The sequence below is a fragment of the Martes martes genome (genome assembly GCF_963455335.1).
Source record: "Martes martes genome assembly, chromosome: 3".
Lineage (NCBI taxonomy): Eukaryota > Metazoa > Chordata > Mammalia > Carnivora > Mustelidae > Martes > Martes martes.
The window spans coordinates 77,973,813-77,988,632 of record NC_137890.1 but is presented as its reverse complement, the minus strand read 5'-3'; the positions used below and the strand labels follow the sequence as shown (position 1 = coordinate 77,988,632).

Below are 14,820 nucleotides of genomic sequence, written 5' to 3'. Positions count from 1 at the left end.
TCAGTTAGTACTTTTTTGATGCAACTTAACTTTTTTTTAACCATTTTATTGAAGTATAATTGACATATAAAACAACGTATACAACTTGATGAGTTTGGGGATAACTATACATTGATTGTATCTTTTGATGCATAAAAGTTTTAAGTTTTACATAGCCCAATGTATCTTTCCTTTTGTTGCCTGTCTCACATATGCCTTTCGATTGCCTTTTGGTGTCATATCCAAGAAATCATTGCCAAATTCAATGTCATGAAGTTTTTCTTGATCTTTTAGGAGTTTTATAGTTTTGAGCTTTATGTTTAGGTATTTAATTCATTTTGAATTAGTTTTTGTATATGATGCTAAATAAAGTTCCAACTTCATTCTTTTGCATGTAGATATTCAGTTTTCCCAGCACCATCTGTTAAAGAGACTGCCCAGCCCCATGTAGTGGTCTTGGTGCTCTTATTGAAGATCATACGACCATATATGTGAGAGCTTGTTCCATTGGTCTACATGTCTGTCTTTATGCCAATATTGTTTATTATAGCTATAACTGTTTATTATACTGTATTGTATATTGTACACTGTATTGTATATGACATGCTACATCAATTATTATAGCTTTGTGATATGTTTCAGTATCAGGAAGTATGAAAAAGGAAGGCTAAGCAAATATTGAATGTATCTGGGCATTTGATATAACTTACCTAGTTTTAAATGCAAATTTTGCTTCAACCATAAAACATACAGATTTGCTATTAAAATATCCAAATTGCATCTATCCTGTCCTCTATAGACTTGGTCTGCAAATTTATTCTCCATATCACCATTTTGTCATAGAAAAATAGACTTGTAAATACATTTAGAAATAATCACTGTTAATATTTGGTATATAATACCCTTCTAATTTTTTTCAATGCAAATATATATATGTAAATTATTTTAGCTGCTTTGGTAAAACATCTGAAGGGATCTCTATACCAAAGTATGTGCTTGTACAATATATAATCATATTACTCACCTTTCTTTTTTTTCTTTACTTATTGTTATTTCATGGGTTAAAAAAAATACGTATGGGAGATCTACATCATTGTTTCTTAAAGGCCATTTTGTATTCCATTGCCTTGGGACTACCATGGTTAGTCATTATCTGCTGTTGTATATGAAATTGTGCCTGACTGGCTTTTTCCCTTTTATAAACAATGCTGTGAGTGCATTTTTACACATACAGTTTCACCCACTTGATTGTTTCTTTAGGATATACTTCAAAAAAATGAAGTTACTGGTCAAAGGATATATAAACAATTTTTATTGCGCTCTGATGGCATATTGCTACATTGTCCTCCCACAAGTAGCAATTTATAATGTCTCTGGCATAGAAACATGCTTATTTTGTCTCTGCTCACACCACCACTTTCCCAGTTTTCTAAGTAAAATGGGATCTTTTCTTTGCAGCTTGCCTTTACTCATTAGTTTAATAAGACTGAACATTTCAGTATTAAATTTTGAAAAATTTAATTGCAACATGTATTCTAGTTTTAACTACGAAGCTTTAAAATTATGAAATGTTCCTCTTTGGGGAATTAATGTGCTTTGCCTGTTTTTCAATTGCAGTGTTCACCTTTACCATTATGATTAAGGTTTCTACTACAGACTGAAGTTACGATGATATTGTGATTAGAACTATTTTTCAGTTTTCTTTTGCCCATTAACTGTGCTGATGATGCTTTATTTATTTTTACTCTTCAGATGGCTTTACGTGTGTGTGTGTGTGTGTGTGTGTGTGTGTGCATTTGTGTGTATGTGTGTATGTGTGAGTGTGTAGTGAAAACCATTGATTTCCATCCTGGCTGCTGGGTTTCTTATCATGCCTAAAAAGATATCCCCTTACGAAGACTGTGTAAGCATCTACCTGAATTCTCCCATTGCTTTTATAGTTTGCTGGGGGTTTTTTGTTGTTGTTGTTGTTTTTGTTTTTTTGGTCTCTGAATTTCAAATGTTTAAAAACTGGCACTTGATTTAGAAGGGGTATTGTCATTTAAATGACAATAGAGATGCTAAAGGCCACTGATCTCCTACTCAGGCACCACCAGCACCTCACTATAGTGGGACTGAGTAGAACTTAGTTTGTTATGTTGAGTGGAATTGATTATTTCTTGAACGGTCCCTGCCTCTCAGGTTGTGTCTGTCTAAGATACTGTTGTATTTAAGCCTTTGAGTTGCTGGTTTTTTGTGTTTTGTTTTTTTTTAATAAAACCAGTAATGGAGACGACTGATAATTTATCATGAATCTGTTTGCCACAACTTTGAGCTTAGGAGAAAGAGCTAACAAGGGGCATTTTTCTCTTCTAGATTTTATAGGAAGACAAAACTGGTTGGTTTTCAAGACATGGAGTGCGTACCTTGTGGAGACCCTCCTCCTCCTTACGAGCCACACTGTGAGTGAACGCCATACAACACTGCAGAAGGGCTCTTAGCCTTTTTTTAGAAACCTTTCTGCAGTTAGCAAATGGAGCAAAATCTCTCTCCACTGTGGGGCTTTTAGCTTGCCTTCTTTTATCAAAGCCTCCAGCAGGATATAAAGCCCTTTTGTTGGGTGCCTCAGTCAGCAAACTGTGTCCCTTGATTTGAATCTCAGAGTGAAATACAGAAATTTTTCTGCTGCTCGTTTTATTCAAACTTTTATCTTTCATTCTGATATAAAACTCAGGCGACTCCAATTAACTAGGTGATCCAAATCCTAAGGCATAATGTCTTTGCCTCAGACCCATGAATTCCTGTTTTTTCCCTTCTTAGTCCCGTGCTGTCATGTGGTGGTTAGAGACATTGCTCTCCACGAATCACCTGCCCTAACTAATGTGTTTAAATACTGGCTCATTTCCTTCACTCCTTCATTTTTCTCTTTAACAAATAAACAGGAAGAGAAAACCCATTGCACGGTGGGACTACATCCCAAATAAGAAAATTTTGCCTTTTCTTCATTGTATTTAACAATAATCATTTTGATTGTATTTTTTCCTTCCACATAAAAGATATTTGTTACAAGCTATCAATGTGCATTGATGTTGAATAAGAAGGGGAGGAACTCCTCACTTTTCTTAATCCCAACTACAGACCTGGCCTGTGGAAACTCACAGGTGATGGGCAGGGAACACAATCAGCCTGTGGGCTCCCACTGTGCTCAGGGCTTGTCTTTACTAAGCAGGGCTTTAGTGAGCTGTGCTTCTAGTACACAGATACCCAGTACACAGGTCCAGCAGGAAGGGTGAGGCAAGGTCCTTCATCCTGTCCATAGGTTGGTCCTGCCTTTCTGGGCAGCATTGATAATATGGATGGGATATTTTGTTTTGATATCTTCTTGCTTCTTTCTGTGACAGAAGCCCCCTCTGAACGAACTGAAAGTTAGTGCGTTGTTGATAAAGCCACACAGTACTTGTGTTTCCAAGAATGTCATGGAATTTGCAGTCCATATTATTACGTCCTTTACCAAAATGCATTACTTTCTCTTCATTTGATGTAGTAAAAGGGCAGAAAACAAACAAACAAACAAAAAGGATTCTTTCTAAGTTTTACAAAAATGTATGGTGACGGTCTTTTTTATAATATGCAAGCATTTGCCAATTAATTCATTGCATTTAACTAATGCAGTATCAAATGTTACATATCAGTCATAGTAAGTAAACTGTTGTTTCACTTAATTTTCTCACTGTCCTATCATCAGCCTACATTTGTCAATGGGGATTCCAGGTCCAGAAAGGTTATGAATTCTCCCCTGTTGGCCGGGAAATGGCAGAGATACAATTCAGACCCAGGCCTGTCTAATGCCAAACATTGTGTTTTTGTCACTCTGTTGTCTCCCTAAGAAAAACCAAACTGTCTAATCTGTCCGCTGTTGGCTGGTGTAGTCTACTACATGTTGACTTTTTGTTTGCTTTAATATTATTTTTTTAAAGAAAGAAATGCATCTTTTTAAAAAAAGATTGTATTTATTTATTTGAGAGAGCGAGAGAGAGAGAGAGAGCGCACAAGCAGAGGGAGTATCAGGCAGAGGGAGAAGGAGATGCAAACTCCCAGCTGAGCAAGGAGCCCTACTGGGACTCTGATCCCAGAACCCTGGGATCATGACCTGAGACAAAGGCGGACACTTACCCGACTGAGCCACCCAGGCACCCTGTTTGTTTTAATAGTCATCATTTAAACAAAAACTCTAAAAATCAAACTTAGAGGAGATCTTTTATGCTACACAGCCTGTAAAAGGACATGTCCGCTTGCCAGTTAAAACAGGGCAGTGACCTGGGCTTGCCTGTGGGTCCACTTGGCCATCATTTTGTCCAGAAGGCAAATTAAGATCATGCACTTCATCCCAAACTACCATTAAAAGATTTAGTAAAGTAACTGCTATTGCCCAGTGTAGAGTTGGAAAGTACTAGGATTATTTTTTTTTCCTCTTTAATTTACTCAGTTTAAATTTAATATGATCTGGTCATAAGTCTGAGGCATTGGAATTTTTGCCTTTAGGGATCTGGCTAAGCTCAGACGTCATAAATTAGACTTTAAACATAGTTTTCACTTTTAATTTCCAATGTCTTGTAAAGCCCTGAGTAAGTTACAGTTTGAAAAGAAAATTAACTAGTTTAATTTATATGTATAGATCTATTTCTCCATATATGAAACTCTTTAGAAAGCAAAGAAAAACAAATTATTTTTGTAAGTCAGAAATGCAGTGCACAAAGTAATAGTCTTTCAAATCATGAGACAGCAGTCCAGGGTCTTTAGTAAGTGTTAATCCTTATCTCTGTAAAAGAAAGTTTGCTGCCTTTGGCACAGGTCTTAGGAATAATTCCAGGGCACAACTAATCTCCTCAAAAGCGATCTTGAAATCTTTTGGGGGAATTATGTAAGGCGTCTTATGTTTTCATTTCTCCTACTTTGAGTATTTCAACTCATCCACAAAGAACTACTTCTCCAGTGATTTTTCCCTGCTAACGAGTTCCCGTTTTCTTTAGACTCAGCTGTAAGAAAGTGACGCTCATCCAGTTGCCTCGAGTAATGGGATTTGGGGCGCCTGGGTGGCTCAGTTGTCTTCCTCAGGTGATAATCTCGGAGTCCTGGAATCGGGTCCCACGTCAGGCTCCCTCCTCAGCGGGGAGTCTGATTCTCCCTCTCCCTTTGCCCACCCCCCACCACCACTTGTGCTCTCTCTGTCTCTCTCAAATAAATAAAATCTTTACTTTTTTTAATCTTTTTTTTAAAGATTTTTTATTTATTCATTTGAGACCAAGTGAGAGAGTGAGCAAGAGAGAGAGAGAGAGAGAGCACTCTCATGAGCAGGGGGCAGGGGCAGAGGCAGAGGGAGAAGTAGGCAGCCTCATGTAGGACTTGATCCCAGGACCGCGACATCACGACCCGAGTGGAAAGTAGATACTTAACCGACTGAACCACCCAGGCGCCCTAAATAAAATCTTAAAAAAAAAAAAAAAAAGTAATGGGGTTTGCTTCAAGGATATATGTAGCAGTGAGAGGTTGGAACTTCCCTGAACTTGGGGGCAGCTCTTACTTGGGATCTGAGGCAGCCCTGGAGTCTGGGGGCTATAACCCCATGCCGCAGGAGGCTCTGAGTTCTACCCTGGGCTCTGGTCAGCACCACTGATGTTTTCTCAGCCTGTGGGACTCTGTTTATGTCTCCTCTTTTCCCCTCATGCTTCCAAGGGACTGGTCTGTACTTCCCAGTCATGCTTCTGAAGGAGAGAATCTGATTGGCCAAGTAAAATACCATCGTCCTGTGAGACAGAGCCTTTTTCATTTAACTGTTGAACAAATATTTGAGTGCCCCTTGGGGGCCAGGCACACAATGATGGACAAATAGACCCCAATTCTTTTCTTCTTGGAGCTTACAGCATAGTGGGGGTGTTGTCAAATAAGTGCTCCAAATTAAACAGTATTCAGATACTACCCACATAGTTGCAAAAGTGTGATTGGCCAGTCCTGTGCCTGGAGGGATCTGCAGTGCCCTAAGAACATGTAATGGATAATGACATGGGAACGTTAGGGAAGACTTTCCAGAACCATGACTTCCAAGCTGTGATCTGAAGGGTCTGTTAGGGGAGGATGAGCCAGAAAAGGAGACCAAACCGAGGGCCAGGGAAGTCAGAGGAAGCCAGGACAGTATGAGAGCGTCCTTTCCTGTGCAAGTCAGGTCAGTTGACCCTGGAAATTTCCTTTGCATTTAACACCCTGGAGGGCTATGGTGACATTGACAAGCACCATCTGAGTGAGTAATGGGAACAAAGCCAGATCATAATGCAATGACAAGCTAATGTAAGGGGAGGAATCGAGATGATTATGGACAACTGTCTAGAAGTTTGCCTGTGAAGGTGATGTGGGAATATGCAGACAATAGAGGGGTTTTGTTTTATTTCATTTCTGAGGTAAGAGACACATTTGCTTGTTTGCAGGTTGAAGGAAAGTGTCCAGTTGAGAGAGGCTGAATTTATGAGAGAACAGTAGAATTATCAGTCCTTTTCTGGAAAAGGATCCCAAAGCACACTTGCTGGGTTGGCCTTCTCTGGAAGGAGGGAGTGCTCCCTGCTATAACCAGTGAAAGAGGGGAGTAGGGCAATGAACATAGCCTTCTGCATTCGGTGGCAGGGGGTGAGGAACTCGTAGACTTGGCTAGTATGTGTGTGAAGTAGGAGGCATTGTGTTCTGCCAAGTCAGGCAGGAGCCAAGGAGCTCAGAGGCTGGAAAAGCACAGGCCTTTGAGAGCCTCATTACAGAGTGTGGGAGGGAAGTTGATTCGAGAAAATAGCGGGTGTCCTGGTAGTACCAAGAGTCCAAATGAAGTTCTTCAATGACGAACTTGGTGCTACCAGGCATTGAGAGGCATTGTTTGCTTCTCATATGACGTCTGTAGGCACTTCTGCTACAGGAATGACTCAGGCCACCTCTGATTCTGCCCTAAACATATGTAAATTATGCCCTAAATGTGCAGCTTATAGCAAGTTACAAACAAGTCTTGAAAATAATTGTCATATTGATAACACAAGAATAATTTTAAATAAATGTAAATACATTTTCTTATATTTCTGTAATACCTGAAATAAACCAAAGTAATGACTTAACAGAAACACAAGAATTGAAAACTTCCCATATCTCTGTCAACTCTTTAAGGGGCCACATATCACATTTTCTTTATCCATTCATCCATTGATGGACACTTAAGTTATTCCACGTCTTGGCTATCCTAAATAATGCTGCAGTGAACACGAGATGCATAGATCTTTTTGAGTTAATGTTTTCATTCTCTTCAGGTAAACACCCCGAGGCAGAATTGCTGAGCTGTATGATAGTTCCCTTTTCATTTTTTTGAGGAAACTCCTACTGTTTTCCACAGTAGCTGCACCAATTTATACTCTCACCAACAGTGCACAAGAGTTCCCTCTTCTCCACATCCTCACCAGCATTTCTTATTTCTTGTCTTTTTGATAATAGCCATTCTAACAGGTGTGAGGTGATACTCATTGTGGTTTTGATTTGCATTTCCCTTATGACAAGTGATGTTGAGCATCATTTCATGTACCTGTTGGCCATCTGTATGTCTTTTTCGGAAAAATGTCTATTCAGACCCTCTGCCCATTTTTTAATCAGATTTCTTTTTTGCTATTGAGTTGTATAAGTTCTTTATATATTTTGGATATTAACCCCTTCTCAGATATATGACTTGTAAATATCTTCTCCTGTTCAGTGGGTTGCTTTTTCATTTTGTTGATGGTTTACTTTGTTGTGCAGAAGTTTTTTAGTTTGATAGTTTGATGTAGGTCCTACTTGCTTATTTTTGCTTTTGTTGACATTGCTTTTGGTGTCAGATCCAAAAAAATCATCACCATGAATCAATGTCAAAGAGTTTACCACTATTTTTTTTCTAGGAGTTTAATGGTTTCAGGCCTTACATTCAAGTCTTTAATCTATTTTGAGTTGATCTTTGTGTATGGTGTAAGAAAGTGGTCCAGTTTCATTCTTCTGCATGTGGCTGTCCGGTTTTCCCAACACTATTCATTAAAGAGACTGTCCTCTCCTCATTGCCTATTTTTGGCTCATTTGTTGTAAATCAACTGACCCTCTACATGTGGGTTTATTTCTGGGTTCTCTATTCTGTCCCATTGATCATGTGTCTCTTTTCATGCCAATATCATACCGTTTTGATTACTATAGCTTTATAATATAGTTTGAAATTAGGAAGGATGTTACCTTCAGCTTCATTCTTTTGTTCTCAAGATTACTTTGTCCATTTATGGGCTTTTGTGGTTCCATACAAATTTTAGGGAGGTTTGTCCTATTTCTGTGAGAAAAAAAAAAAAAAAAACATTAGAATTTTGATAGGGACTTCATTAAATCTTTGCATTGCTTTGGGTAGTACGGACATTTTAACAATGTTAATTCTTCCAACTCATGAGCATGGAGTATTATCCCATGCAGATTTTGAGTAGAACTAAATGAAATCCTGTCCAGAAATATATTGGCCCCAGAGTTAGCTCAGTAATGACTACCTTCATGCCAGCCTGCTTTGTTCTAAATGGTGACTGATCTGCCCTGCATCACCTCCATTCCCACCTACCCCCTTCCCAAGCCAGGTGTGCTCTTTGGAGGATATGGAGATTGGGACTTGTTCCACATGGGGAGGATCTCATGATACAGCTGGCTTTGATCTTTGTCTTGCTGTCCTTCACCCCATCTGGCAGGCGGGCAATGAAGGATACCTAGAATGGGGCTGCAGTAGATTTTTGTGTTTGATTGCTTGAATGGCTTGAGTACCAGGCGGTAGAAACCCTGCTTAAGCTGGTCTCTTTCCTCCCTATCCTACTGCCTAAGGCCTAAGTTTGCCTACCCAACCAACATGAGCTTAAAGCTTCCCTCCCCTCAAAATAATGATGGATGTGTGATTGTAACTGATTGTCCACTCATAACCTCTTGGTCAGGTCGCCAATAGCATTAATTTGTGAGATTGACTGGTTGGGCAGGAGAACAGAGCTGATTAGTGACATCACTGTAGACTGCAGATCAATGAAAGGCACCCTTTACATAAAAATCCCTGCTCCAGGCTCTGTTCCTCATCACTTTATCTTCACCTCCTAAAAATGTGCACTCATTTGGAGCATTAAGGGGAAATCGAGAAAAACACACAAGAAATTTTAGAAGAACTATATCCTGCCCTGGGCCTGATAAGAAATGCAGATTTTGTATGATTTCTTTTAGCAATGTTTACTTAATTTGGAACAAATACCATGGTTGGAACAAATGGTTTTGAAAAAATTCAAAGCGGTTTTTCATCTGAGTACAGCTTTATTCAAGTGTGTTTAACCTAGATGTTTGCTTTGTTCTTGGGGGCTTTGTAAAACAAGCCACGTGATTCTGAAGAGATAAGTGACCAGATAAGTCACTGTAGGGGGGATGAAGGGGGGGAGAGAAAAGCAGGAGCTCTGTTGGCCTGGGACTATTTAGGAATTCTGCATGGCTTACTGGTCTCAAAGAACAGCAGGTCTCTGTACCGATAAGTAATAAATGACATTAAAAAAGGATTCTTTTCCAAAGGAAACTGAAACTACCTTCTAAGTAACAGATAAAAGTAACATCAAAATAAACTTTTAAAAGAAATATTTGCTCATTAAAGATAATTCTTAAAGTTTCATAGGAAAAAAGAAGGGAGATTACCATAGGCAAAGTATTTCCCACATTAGAGCTTACAAAACAAAAACCTGCATCTTGGTGGTTTCCTTTCATCCCTTTTCTGTCTATGCTGCTTATTTTTGGCAAATGGATATAATTATGCTGCACATGCTACTTTGTATCCTTTTTCCACTTGTGGTGTAATTTTTTTTCATCCACTACTTAAGTACTATTTTCATGATGTTACTGATGAAAGTACCATGCTGGTATTTGGGCTCCTGTTGGGATTTTAAGGCTGCTCCGCTACCCTTGTTGCTGCTGTTCACATCTCTATATAGGAGGGAGCCTTCCCTGTCTCTGCATTAGTGAGTGGGTGCTCACAGTGTATGTGTCCAAAAGGATTAATATTCGATGTGCAATTATTGCAAGGTTATTTTAAGTGTGCCTGGTAAACACGTCTTTTAAAAGAAAATATAACACATTTAAAGGAAATACATTGGGGGTGTTTTGAAATCAGTACCAATATGAGTCTTCAGGTTTTCTCTAAAAGCAGAGGAAGGAGGCAGAGGGGGAGACCTTGCCTTTGGTGAATTACAAGCAGGCTTCAGGCGCGGCCTGAATGTTTTAGTCAATAAACTGGTGAGGTTAAACACCCAGTTCCTGGCATTCTCGCAGCAACCAGTACCCCATATCCTTACTGAAACTGATCAGAGGAAATGGCCATGCGAGAGGATATGGAAGAGATGCATATACTCCAGGAGTATTTGGCATTTGCTTTGGAAACATGATGTGATTTTTATTCCATCTATGGGTATTTATCGTTTCTGCACCGGAGTTCTTTTTTTTTTTTTTTTAAAGATTTTATTTATTTATTTGACAGACAGATCACAAGTAGGCAGAGAGGCAGAGAGAGAGGAGGAAGCAGGCTCCCTGCTGAGCAGAGAGCCCGATGCGGGGCTCGATCCCAGGATGCTGGGATCATGACCCGAGCTGAAGGCAGCGGCTTTAACCCACTGAGCCACCCAGGCGCCCCTCTGCACCGGAGTTCTTATGATGAGCGCACTAATACTTAATGGCCTGACTTCCCAGGGTAGTCACTGGGCCCTCTGCGGGATAGGGCCATATGGCCACAAAGTGCTAATGAAGGGTTCCCTTCACTGAGGGTTTTCAAGTAGTCCTTGGTCTTAAGTGTCCTACCAGGGGACGGTTGCCACAGATTGCGTAGATGGAACCTGGCCTTGGGGATTGTTGCAGAAACAGACAGGAGCCTCCAGGCACCCTGAGCAAGTCCAGAGCGCAGCAGAGAAGGGGAACTTCTCCAAGAGGAGTCTTACAAAGTTTAGCTCTTTCCTGCTAAACAGAACTTTCAGGGTAGGGGATAGGAAGACAATGAGATCAAAGAGAGAAAGCACAGACGAAACAGTCCCTGGCTTGTGGCTGATGGATTACAGAGCCAGCCTTCCCCTCTGATGCGGGAATGGGAGCTTGCCTCTGCTATACCCCCACTGATTTGTTGGTTTAAGGGACTATCGCTCTTCTCTTCTTGCACTCTCCACAGTTCCCTGCTTTTCCCTACGATCTCCCTTCTTTCTGGTCAGTAGGATGCAATTTCATTATTACATTGGAAAACAATCTAAAATAGCAGTGGTTAAAGTTTGCTTATGTGGAAACCAAAGAAACCAAAGAAACAAGTATCAGCCAGTCTCCCCATAGAACCCCAGCTCCCTGCCAAGGGGACCACCTTTTCAACTCTCTCCCAGAATCCATTTATTTTTTGTCAGAAGCATTGCTGTGCCAATAGAAGGAGCCACAGTGGAGGGAAGAAGGAAGGGAAGGAGCTAGCAGAGGCAAAGATGGAGAGGGCAAGAAGCAGGATAGCCTGCGATCCAGGGGAGAGGAGTCTCAAACACACACAAATCCCCCACAGGAGCTCCAAATCTGCTGAGATTTGGTGCCATTTAGTGTAGCGCAAACAGAGCTATGCATTCCAAGTACTGACCCCTGAGGTTTTGTCCCGAATACCACGGAGTCCAGTAGTCCTACTTCTCATTATTCTTTCTGGACCCTGCAAAAGGGGAGGGGAGACAGTCAAATTACGTTTGTTGAAATCTTTTCTTTTTAATTTTTATTTACTTATTTATTTTTGAGAGAGAGGGAGCACAGTGGGGGGAGGGGCAGAGGGAGAAGCAGAAGCCCTACTGAGCAGGGAGCCCAATGCAGGGCTCGATCCCAGGACCCCGGGATTATGACCTGAGCTGAAGGCAAATGCTTAACTGACTGAGCCACCGAGGCGTCCCTGTTGAAATATTTTTAAGAAAGCGGCAAGCCATTGTAATTGTTTTAGACTGATTGCTATAGAAAATGGTTAATCCTTCTTTCAGTTTATTTGCTTACTGAGAGGCAAACAATGGTGATCTACAGAGAGGTTAAAATGTGTTATGTCAGACTCCTTTCTCAAGGATATGGGGAAAATAGCGGGGCAGTTTAAACGTGTTGACCTCTTTAGAGGGAAAGGGTGCTATAAATGCTACTGCTTCGTACGATGATGTCGCTATTTCAAACATTTATCTTAGCCCTAGTTTCATGCCAGTTCTAGAAATCGAAACTTCTTTAAAAAAATGTTTCTTAACTCTGTATTTGTCCTTTTGCCCCAATATGAAAGTGCTAAATATTTGTAAGCTACTAACTATTCCAAGGGGGAAAAAAAAAGAAAAGGAAAGGAAAATTTAAATACCTTGACTTGGTCAGGTGACGGTATCCCTTGAACGTGGAGATGCTCTGGAGAAGGGCTTGTGCGCCTGTGACGTCAGGGAGGCAGAATGTCACAGGCTGTGCCCACAGGCTTTGATCCCGCCCCCAGAACGGTAGTTGTTGATTATTACCCCGTCAGCTATAAATCTGACTTCTCTGCCCTTTATCTTCAGTCTCTCTGAAACATTTAAAGTCAGTGAACCGGTTTAAATATTTACTCATGAAGAAACAGGTTATGGTTTGTTAAAGGCCATCACTAAATTAAATGGAAGTTAGATTAAGTACGGTTTATTTAAAAAATATAAAATCCAACAGGCCTGTTTCACGAAGTTATGGACTTTTGCAAATGGAACAGTGATTTGTGTGTGCGTCCATTAAATGCTTAACATATAAATAAATGTGGAGAAAGCGTCCGAACAGTTTATGCCAAACTATAGTGAAAATACTCAGCGTTTAGGCTCCAAATGCCCTCTCTTCCCCCGGCAGGACATTTATTCTTGTGAGGTAGTATATAAGGGCTCACATGGTGCCAGGAGACCAGGATTTGGTCCCTTGTGGGCTCACATTCTAGAAGGGACTGGAATATGTTGCCTTCACCAATGGATGGAGACCTTTTTGTTTTTAAACAAGGGTGAATGCCTGGCTACTTCCCATGTCAACTATGTAAGGAAGGGGATTTAATTTAGGGCATGTCATTTTGAGGACAGAGAAGAGAAGCACCAGGAGAGTTTAAGATCATAAATCTAAAATTCTGAAGGGGCTAGACATTTCCTCTGCATTTCTCACCCTGAGTTTGCAGGAATTCTCTGTGGTGTGCTTGTCTAATGCCTTTGCTTCATAGCCAGACAGCATAGAGAAGAGGAGATAGGATTTGAACCCTGGTCCACCTGACAGCACAGACATGCCAAGTTCAATACTCACCTCTCCAGGTGAACTCAGAAGGACCTCTCTTATTCCTGTAAGAGAGTTTAAAATAATTTTAAAATTAAGAAAAAAATTGAAACTATAAATGAAATGTAATTGAGTCTTCGTCCTTGGAGAAATAGTTTAAAAAACTCAAATGTTACAAAAGGTGGTAGAAGATAAAAACTGAAAGCTTGAAGTCCTTTATCAAACAGGAATTGGATTTTTAAAGATAATATTCCACCTTAGGGATTTAAAATATCATTTTAACTGCTTTCTTAAATTATTTTGTTTATCTCAGAGAAATTATTTTAAGTATTCATGAGAATTCTGTCTATATTATGAATCATGTAGCGATTTTCTTAAACATTCAAAAAATATCTTTTGATACTTACACAATTATAATTAAAGGGAGGGCAGGCTTCTTTTTTTAACTTATTGAAATACAAATCACATACAAGAAAATGCATATAATTCAGTAAGTTTTGATAGGTCTATACACCTGTGTAATCACCTCTCTAGTAAAGATGTGAAACACTGCTGACATTTCTCTCAGAAGGGAAGTCCTGTTAACTGATGACTTTGGAGTAACCTCAGAATGGTTCTCTTTATCTTACTTACCAGGTGTTGTGAAAGATATGGTTTAGGCATCTTTTTGTTCTTTTGCATTTAAAAAAAAGTATGCATGTATATATTAGTGTTTTCTGAACATTTCATTTTCTGTCAGGAGACCCAAGAGTTATGAAATGAAATGTTGAATTTTGTCTTTAAATGAGCAAAGTCTTCAGTATCAAACTTTAAAAAAAAAGTCATTGAAAACCAATCATTTCTGGAAAGCTTTCCAGTGGTTATAGGAGGCATGCTTTTCTTTAAAATAAGAAAAATCACTTTTTGGTGTTAGGCTGTTTAGCTCAGGAAGCATGTCAGGGAGTACTTTTTGACTGCCTAATGCTAGTCTAGATACAGTGGAATTATCATAAAGACATTTCTGCGATGTTGTAATTTACCTGTGGATCAGTCTGTTCACATGTACATTGACAAATGCGTTGAATGCCTTCTCTAAACATTGATGTGGGTGCTAGGGACCCCGCAGTCAAAAACACAAATGAAATTCTCAGTGTTCAAGGAATGGGCATTCTGATGCTCCAGAGAAAGGGTATTTTTTAAAATAAGGTAGTCACAAAATGCCTAAATAAAGTGATACTCCGGCAGGACCCTAAAGGAAAAGAAAAGGGAGTGAGCTAAGCTCCCCGTGTTGGGGCAGAGCCAGCAACACACTTGGCTGAGCTGGAGCTCAGTGAGTGGGGCGGCTGGACTTGGGGAGAGGGCATAGACTAAGCAAAGCTGGTAGGCCATTGTAAGGACCGCAGTCTTGCTACTGCCTAACTTCACTTTTAAGAAATCCTTCTGGTGGGGCGACTGGGTGGCTCAGTGGGTTAAGCCTCTGCCTTCGGCTCAGGTTGTGATCTCAGGGTCCTGGGATCGAGCCCCATATCGGGCTCTCTGCTCAGCGGTGAGCCT

General features: G+C 40.1%; 1 protein-coding gene across 2 annotated transcripts in view; it reads left to right on the top strand.

Annotated features, from left to right (window-relative positions):
• TNFRSF19 (TNF receptor superfamily member 19) overlaps positions 1-14,820 on the top strand; it is an 82,478-nt gene that overhangs the window by 32,741 nt on the left and 34,917 nt on the right. For both annotated transcript variants that reach the window (XM_080798418.1, XM_080798419.1), the window contains one exon: positions 2,335-2,420. In XM_080798418.1, coding sequence (XP_080654544.1) covers positions 2,335-2,420 — 86 coding nt within the window. The remainder of the gene's footprint in view (positions 1-2,334; positions 2,421-14,820) is intronic.